This window comes from Psammomys obesus, unplaced genomic scaffold (genome assembly GCF_907164565.1).
Source record: "Psammomys obesus unplaced genomic scaffold, mPsaObe1.curated_primary_1811, whole genome shotgun sequence".
NCBI classification, from domain to species: domain Eukaryota; kingdom Metazoa; phylum Chordata; class Mammalia; order Rodentia; family Muridae; genus Psammomys; species Psammomys obesus.
In genome coordinates this window covers 2,567,233-2,576,811 of record NW_026585587.1, presented here as the reverse complement: position 1 = coordinate 2,576,811, position 9,579 = coordinate 2,567,233, and the positions used below count along the sequence as shown (strand labels likewise).

Genomic DNA, 9,579 nt, shown 5'->3' with positions numbered 1-9,579 from the left:
GGAAGGGAAGGGAAGGGAAGGGAAGGGAAGGGAAGGGAAGGGAAGGGGAAAAACGGTTTTAGAGTAGACAAGATGGCTCAGGGATATCAGCATCTGAAAACCTGAGGTAGATCCCACAATGGAAAGAAAAACTTACTCTGACTTCCACAGGAGCAATACACGGCACGTGTGTGCCTGTATACACTACCACCACCACACACACACACAAACACCACACACCACACAAACATACATATACACATACCACACCACACATACAATTAAAATAATTAATAAATTTAAAAGAAAAATGTTTTCAAAGAAAATATGTACTTAAGCAATTATTAAACCACAACTTGTCAGACCTTTGTGACATCCACTTCCTGAGATGCAAGCTGGTTCTGAATTTCCTCTAGTTGACTGACAGCCGAAATCTTCTCCCTTGTAACCTTTTCAACCTGGGCCTCTAGCTTGGCAATATTTTGAGACAGTATCAATATCTGTGAGAGAAAACAAAAACTCTCAGCAATGGTATTTGAAAACATGATGATTAAAAAGTCATTTCATTAGTTCGGTATTGGCATCGCTATTGGGCTCTACGTTATTTCTCTGTGGGTTGGATATGTCCATGTCTCTACTTCCTCAACTCTCCTCATAACCTGAAATACCCGCTCCCATCCTACTCCCTGGCCTGTAACCTTATCGTGAAAGGTTTAAGATGATAAAATCTAATGGTTGGTTGAAACCTTGAATAGCAAATATGATGATATGTTGCAGAACAGATTGCAATGGAGACCTTTCAAAGGAGGAATGTGGGAACCAGGAGCTTTCCCACATAGATATTACACATTAGAAAGGATAATTTAAAGAGAGGGGATAAAAAGAGAAAGAAAAAAAGAAAAAGAAAGAAAGAGAGAGAGAGAGAGAGAGAAAGAGAGAAAGAAAGAAAGAAAGAAAGAAAGAAAGAAAGAAAGAAAGAAAGAAAGAAAGAAAGAAAGAAAGAAAGAAAGAAATTCTCTTTCCCCGAATCAGCATAGGGGTTCTCTGTAGTTCCTTTATTGGCAAGCTCCACTTATCCTTCCATTATTTAGTGTTCCTCAGTCCTGTCAAGAATCAGATGTGCAACTATCTCCTGGTTTCCAGGAAGCCCTCCTTGACTTCCAGTTCCCAGCAAAGACCAGGGGTCCTTCCCACCCCAGGGCTGCTACTCTGCTGCTATGCGTGGGAATACTCACTCCTGCTCCCTGTACCTGCTTCCATTCTCACTGTTGCTGTCCATGCCATTCTGGTTGCTGAATAGTCTGACAGTTACACTGGCATGTGAGCTCACAGCAGCTTCAGCATATACACCTCTGCCTCTACCTACCACAGCCATGGTACTTAATTGCACTGGTTCATTGCTTTTAGCTGTTTTTTTTTTTTTTTTTTTAACTAGAAGTTCCTCAAGAGCACATTCATTAAAAGGCACCAAATGTTCCATAAGTGTATGTATGAATCATTAGGAAATATGGCTTTTCTGAGCGAGTCTGTAGAGAGCATCAAGTCCTACTTTTTTCTCTTGGGCTTAAAATGCTTTCTAGTCCTTCAACCTAATGGCTTTGCTCTGTTTTAGTGTTTCCAATTTTTCTGTGCTAACTTTTTAGCTGAATCAACAATTGGAAATGAAGGAATGCCACCCTAACCCGGAACAGAGCATGTGGGCACATCGACTCCATCTGTTAGAGAATGGAGCAGTGGAGCTGGAGTTCTAGCACAGTCCCGACATGTGCACGCTGCTCTGTAATTGAAACAACTAAAATTTGTCATACCAATAAGCCTAATTAAACTTATTGGTTCATGCATGCAAAAAACACTAGTGGAACAAGAGACAATAATGGGACTAGGAGGATAAACATGATAAAATTATATACATGCATGAAACATACTGATGAAACCCATTATTGTATATAATTAATATATGTAATGAAACTCTTAAGATAACAAAATTGAGCAAAAGTTTTAGTAAATTAAGAGCTTTATAACAATAAAGTGATGTCAGGTGTCTGCATGTGAATTCTATAAACAGCATACTTGGCCCACATACAAATGACAAGCCCTGAAGATACTTTGCCATTTAGAATGATCTACTAATTGACTTTTCAAAAAACCACGGAGAGCTGTATATTTGATTTAGTTATTTACATGTCCTAAACATTAAAAGATTTTCTAAAAACTTAATTTGCATATAGATGTGCTAATAACAAACTACAAAGTATCTTTGTGCATATTACATCTGAACCAATAATCAAAGGTCAAAGAAAAATAAACAGAGCAAATCGAGTATCACTTAATTTCCACAATTTAAGAACTCAAATTCATGATTATCCCTATCATAAACTTGTAATTATAGGTCTTCTGGACCTATATAGCAGCATCAAATTTTAGTGACAAATTATTAAAACCAATAGAGTATATATTTATGTGGTGAGAAATCTGTTAAACATACTAAGAATGCTCAGTGTTTCAAGTAAACATGCAGATATTTATTTTGTAAATTGTAACTTCTGTGTCAGTTTCTAGTACAAGGCATATACCAAATCCCTCCCCTCCTAGGGACTCCCTTCCTCCACCACCCATCATCCAGTTCCTCTGCCCACTACCTGTCTGCTACCTCCTGTCACCCACTTCCTGAGGCTTCCCCTCCTGTTGTCACACCTTCTTTTCCCCCAAGCCCACCATCTGGAAGTCAGCACTACACTGCAGGAGTGTCTCCATCCACATCTGTTGCAGGGCCAGAAGTAACATGGACAGCTGCAACACGGCTGGATGTCCAAGGCACTGACATCAGGTAAGTCCTTTAAACTTTGACAGGGGCAAGGGAGAGACAAGGACACCTAGGTTGGGAGAGCATGATTGAAATTTCTGCAAGCAGTTTCCAGCACACTGAATATGGCATGACGTGGTGGGAAAGATATATTAGGGATTCTGTCAACGGGTTATTGTCAAGGGAAGCAACTAAGAAAATGTGTGGACGGTAGGGGGTGGTCAAATAAGCATATGATGAATGATGGACTGGACTAACAAACCAGAGTGGCTCAGAGCAAACAAGCACCATTACTGAAGGCAAAAGACAAACTTACAGCAGGTAACATTCATGGGGGGGGGGGGGGGGGGGGGGGGGGGGGGGGGGGGGGATGCACAGGTGGGCAGAGGTTCCTGTTCTGCTAGAGCTTCCCACACAAATGGAGGTGGGGAAGAAGGGGAGAAGACTAAGTCCCTTGAGTGTTCCTATTGCTAGGAAGCCATGAGAGCCTGTCTTTGCACTAGTGTTGCAGTCTGTGTAGTATATGTGTGTTAGTGTGCGTGCACACTGGTGATGGGGATGTAAAGACATGTAAATACACATTCATGCTGAGGTCAGAGGTCAGCCCTGGTGTCTTCTTCAACCACCTTCTACCGTAGTTTTGGGGAGAGTCTCTCACTGAACCTGGCGCTCACTGATGCAGCTCCACTGGCACCAAGCCCCCAGGAATCCTTTGGTCTCCACCTCCCCAGCCCTGAGGCTGCAGGCACACTCGGCCATGTCTGGCTTTATCATGTGGTGCTGGGATCCAAACTCGGGTCTCTTACAGGTGAAGCAAGGACTTTACAACTAAGCCATGCTCCAGGCCTAGAGAGCAGTCTTCAAAAGCCAACATTTTCCTTCTGATGCTCCAGCTACAACTAGGTCAACTGACAGTCCCTGTTTTCTATTTAACCACGGGCACACTTTTATACACACGGGTTATACTATTTTAGAATATAATGAGGAAACCCCCTTCTCACTTTGTTTCAATAAAAACCTCATTCAATATTTTGTCTTGGTAAGTTTTTGTCCTGGGCATGCATTTCAAATCTTCTTGAGAAACTGTAGGGGACCCAGAACAGGTGAGTGAGTCTGCGGGGTCTTCTGTAGCGGAGGAGAGAAGAAAGGAAGGACAGAGATGCATGCTTGCTAGCCCTTAGCACGTGTGCACAGTCATGAGTATGGTCATAGTACCCATGTCTGAGGCATCTCCGTTATAAGCCCTGGAGCTGTATTATGCAGAAACTTGAGTTATATGGAAATTAGGTACTTTCCTAGGGTCTCACAGACACACACACACACACACACACACACACACACACACACACGCACATTAAGTCCCTTTAGAGAAAGAATTGTATCAGATTTGGATTAATGGAAATTGGATTACTTGTATTGGCTTAATTTTCAGTGTCCCTGAAATGAGATTAAGAAACTAAGCCACTTGGCCAGGTTTATTCAAGATAATAAAGGGTACAGCTAGAGTTTGTACTCAAAACTCTCTTTGTCTATACTGACATATAGGTACAAGAATGCTGGTGAGCAAGTCCACTGTACATTCCCTAAAATAAAAAAAGATAACAGGGTCAGGCTTACTTTTATTCAGTGTCTACCATAAGACAGGCATTATGGCATTTTCCAAAACATCATCTTATTTAGTCCTGTCAACTGCTTAAAGCATTCCTTATTCCTGAAGATTAAACAAGGTCCCAGAGAGGTCAAACTGGATTAACTCCTACATCTTTTTTCTCTGAACCCATTTTGCATGATAACAGCACCTGGATGCTAGGATTCAGTTATTCCTTTTGCTCACATTGTACTCATACTCAGGACCAGACCTGCGATCACATGTCTGCCAAAGCTTAACTTCACTTGTGAAAAGTGCTTCATTTCAGCCACCACAATAAGTCAGGAAGTGACTATCAGGGAGATTCCTGTACAAATGCTCCTGGCATCCTGCCAAGCACACTTCATCACTCTGATTTCCCTTCCTTTTTGAAATTCTCATCTAAGTGCTTTTATATTATGAAGCTACTGAGTCAAACAGTTTCCATATAACAACCCCCATCCAAATAAAAATAGCCTAGGTGTGAACAATAGCTGGGGATTTCTCTTTGTTTGTTTGTTTGTTTGTTTCAACTGATTCTATTTTATCACATACACAACAGCCAATTTGAAACTATACCTCCTTCCATGTCTTCCCCAGGTTGAACAGAGGCCATCTTCTTCCTCTGAAGCTAGAGTCTAAATCCTTTCTATTCTTTGGAGCTTAGCTAAACTCCACGTTTCTCACAATGCTTGTCATGCTCACTTGAAGATAGGGATCAGTTCTGACCCTCTGCCTTAGTCCTGCCTCCCCAATGTTATGGGGCCTCCTTTCCCTTCTTTGTATGTTATTCATATGTCATTCAAAACTATATATTTGAGCATGTGCTAAGTACGAGGAATGTGCCAAGCAGCGAGGATGGTAGGCTACATATTCGAGGGACTCACAGAAGTCAGAAAAGCCAACAATCCAACTAAAATTTATAATCATTTGAGTTAGGGTAATCTCTAGAGAGGAGCCTAGTTTTGCTCTGGGAGGCTATAAAGGAACCTCTTTCAAAAATTCTGAAGGCTAAAATAAAACAAAGGAAGATTCCTCTGGGTAGCAGATGACATCCATGTAAAACCTTGAATAAAAACAAGCAAGCAAGCAAACAGGGCAGATTGGTCTGTCTGAACGGCTGGAGAAGTGCAAGGAGTTCAGTGTGGTGGAGACACAAGGAAGAAAATGAAGGGAGATGAGACTAAAGAGCCAGAAAGACAAACTGATGAAGGGCCTCATGTTTTGCTAAAGGATCCTAATTTAATCCACTGCAGGGAGACAAGAAAGGATTTTAAAGCAAGAATCTGGCACACTGAGACATTCACTGTAACAGATCATCCCTGTGACTTAAAGAAAAAGTGACTTGAGGTTCGTGGCAATGACACCACAGGGGATGGAAGTGCCACCCTAAGGGTGAGAAAGAGGTGATAGCAGCTGGAGAGAAGAATGCATGTGATGTGAGTGGGGAAGAGGGTGGGAGAGCAGCCAAAGGTGGCAAGATCCCCTTGGGGCAATGTGGTGAACAGTGTTTCTACCAGGGCAAAGACAAACATTAAAGGAGGTTGGGGACCTAAGGGGAAGAAAATTAGCGCTTTAGGAATCAATGCCATATCTATGAAGTAAAGGCCGAGAAGTTCCCAAGTTATCTACATCTGTATCTGTTAGAAGTTAGAACTTTCTATAAAGCTTTCTGAATGTTTCTCTCTCATCATCAGTCTCCCAAAACAAGCATATAGAGTCAAACCCCCACCCCAAAGTACCTTCTAAGGAAAAAAGAAACTAAAAAGATTTCAAAGGAAGGGTATTGACTGAGCGTGCAATGCTAATTTCATCGGCTATGGGCACAGATCTGAAGTGGAGTGACTGAGAGTGACCAGGAGATAAGAAAATTGACTTCATGCATGGACAAATCTTGTAAGTGTCTGGATTGGCAAGAGGGGGTTTAAGAGAGAAACCGAGCTGGTTTCCAAGCTTGGTGGCTCATGGCCAATGTCAATACACTTGAATCCTCCCCTCTTCTATTTTGATGGAGTGGGTCAGGGCTACTGTGAACCTTTTCAAACTTCTTATGCAGTGGAGATTGATATTAGATTAGAGGGGATACTGCTTCTTTTAGTAGGTGAAAGAAATATGGCAGTGCTGATAACAAGGAAGGATATTGAGAGGGGGGAAAGCTGAATATCAGTAGCTAGAGCCTTGACGACAACTGCAAGGGGCTCCTTGAGGTAGGGAAAGGGCTGGGCACAGGAGAAAGAGCGTGGAATCAAGGGCACAGTGAGGGAGAATAGTTTAACAGGTTGCCACCTACTGGCTTTGGTTCTATTTACTAAGTATGTTTCTCTGCTGAGGATAAGGAACTGGGGGAGAATAAATGTGACTTGGAAATAGTTCTGGAAAGCTGGGGCCATGATGGTATCACCCCCAGCCCCAAATGCCATAAGTAACTCCCTGCAATCTCCTGGGACCAAGATGTCATTCTCCCCACTGGATGCCATTAAGTAATACCAACCAGATCTCCTAGCACATATTCTAGCTCTACTCCAATTTATTAAACAAGGTGATTATCCTCAAATATACATATCATTACAACACAGTCTGATATAAAGCTATTCGGTGGCTTAATGTCATATTTGGATGGCATTTCTAATACTCATGTAGATTTTAAGAGCATTGGTCATTTATTTCTCCACACTTCATCCTCCACTATTTTACCCGACTCCTTGTTCCACCACATGGGAGGAATTCAAACCCCTGCAAAGCAGAGAGCTTCAGCTAGCTTCAAGGCCTCATGTCAAAATCCTCCTGACAAGGCCTATCCTGACTGCCTAAGCTGGATAGACTGCATTTATGAATGTATTAGCTTAACAGCCACTTTCCCCCAAAGTCTGTGTGCTTTATGAGAGAGCAGCACTGGTCCCTAAGTACACCCCCAGGGCCTCCAATTCATCTGCTGAGGGTGAAAGGTCAAAAGGGATGCATGGGAGAACACAGAAAGCACCAGGAGAAGAGCTGGCATGAGGACTCAGATGTGCACACCCCCACTGCCAGGAGCCTTGCTCAGCCTTCCTTTGCAGGATGAACGGAAAGTGTGAGCCAAAGCCAGTCAGTCCCTCCTCCCTTGCACTCTACCCCTCAGGTGCATCCCCAGGGCCATGGGAAAGTGTCAAGCTCAGTACCTTTGACTCCGCATCCTCCCTCTCTCTGGTTACTTCTTTCTTTATCAGCTCCTTCTCACAAGCCCTCTTTTCCTGCTGAGAGGCGAACTCCTTTTCCAGTCTTTCCGTCTGCCTCTGCAGCTCACTCTTCAGCTGCTCACACTGGATCAGAGCCTGCCAGACAGGAGAGCAAGAAGGGACATCAGCCAACACCCATTCATGTTTAAAGTCTTGGAGAGATCAGGAATACAAGGCACATATCTAAACATAGTAAAGGCAATATACAGCAAGCCTATAGCCAACATCAAACTCAATGGAGAGAAACTTAAATCAATCCCACTGAAATCAGGGACAAGACAAGGCTGCCCACTCTTTCCCTACCTCTTCAACATAGTACTTGAAGTCCTAGCCAGAGCAATAAGACAACTAAAGGAGATCAAGGGGATACAAATCAAAAAGGAAGAGGTCAAAGTGTCACTATTCGCAGATGATATGATAGTATATATGAGTGACCCCAAAAATTCAACCAGAGAACTCCTCCAGCTGATAAACACCTTCAGCAAAGTGGCAGGATACAAAATCAACTCAAAAAAAAATCAGAAGCCCTCCTGTATACCAAAGACAAAAGGGCCGAGAAAGAAATTAGGGAAACAACACCCTTCACAATAGCCACTAATAACACAAAGGACCTTGGGGTAACACTAACCAAGCAAGTGAAAGACCTGTTTGAGAAAAACTTCAAGTCTCTGAAGAAAGAAATTGAAGAAGATCTCAGAAGATGGAAAGATCTCCCATGCTCATGGATTGGTAGGATTAACATTGTGAAAATGGCCATCCTGCCAAAAGCAATCTACAGATTCAATGCAATTCCCATCAAAATACCAACTCAATTCTTTACAGACCTTGAAAAAAAGATTTTCAGCTTCATATGGAGAAACAAAAAACCCAGAATCTCCAAAACAATCCTGTACAACAACAGATCATCTGGAGGTATCTCCATCCCTGATCTCAAGTTGTACTACAGAGCAATAGTAATAAAAACTGCATGGTATTGGCATAAAAACAGAAAGGAAGATCAATGGAACTGCATAGAAGACCCAGAAATAAACCCACACACCTATGAATACTCGATTTTTGGCAAAGAAGCCAAAACCATTCAATGGAAAAAAGACAGCATCTTCAACAAATGGTGCTGGTCCAACTGGATGTCCACAAGCAGAAAACTGAAAATAGATCCATATTTATCACCCTGCACAAAACTAAAGTCCAAGTGGATCAAAGACCTCAACATAAAACCAGATACTCTAAATCTGTTAGAAGAAAAAGTGGGGAACAGCCTAGAACTCATTGGCACAGGAGACAACTTCCTGAACAGAACACCAACAGCACAGGCTCTAAGAGCAACAATCAATAAATGGGACCACATGAAACTGTAAAGCTTCTGTAAAGCAAAGGACACCGTCATCAAAACAAAACGACTGCCTACAGATTGGGAAAGAATCTTCACCAACCCTTTATCTGACAGAGGGCTAATATCCAGTACATACAAAGAACTAAACAAGCTGAAAAGCAGCAAACCAAGTAATCCAATTAAAAAATGGGAAACAGAGCTAAACAGAGAATTCTCTGTAGAGGAATATCAAATGGCAGAGAAACACTTAAAGAAATGTTCAACCTCATTAGCCATTAGGGAAATGCAAATCAAAACGACCCTGAGATATCACCTTACACCCATCAGAATGGCCAAGATGAAAAACTCAAGGGACAACACATGCTGGAGAGGTTGTGGAGAAAGGGGAACCCTCCTCCACTGCTGGTAGGAATGTAAACTGGTACAACCACTCTGGAAATCTATCTGGCGCTTTCTAAGACAATTAGGAATAGTGCTTCCTCAAGACCCAGCTATACCACTGCTAGGTATATACCCAAAGTTTGCTCAAGTACACAAAAGGGATACTTGCTCAACCATGTTTATAGCAGCTTTATTTGTAATAGCCAGAACCTGGAAACAACCCAGATGTCCATCAACGGAG

General features: G+C 42.3%; 1 protein-coding gene across 3 annotated transcripts in view; it reads right to left on the bottom strand.

Moving 5' to 3' along the window:
- Window positions 1–9,579, bottom strand: part of Sdccag8 (SHH signaling and ciliogenesis regulator SDCCAG8) — a 208,062-nt gene that overhangs the window by 150,714 nt on the left and 47,769 nt on the right. For all 3 annotated transcript variants that reach the window (XM_055608693.1, XM_055608699.1, XM_055608704.1), the window contains 2 exons: window positions 7,568–7,720; window positions 345–479 (listed from right to left, as the gene is read on the bottom strand). In XM_055608693.1, coding sequence (XP_055464668.1) covers window positions 345–479; window positions 7,568–7,720 — 288 coding nt within the window. The remainder of the gene's footprint in view (window positions 1–344; window positions 480–7,567; window positions 7,721–9,579) is intronic.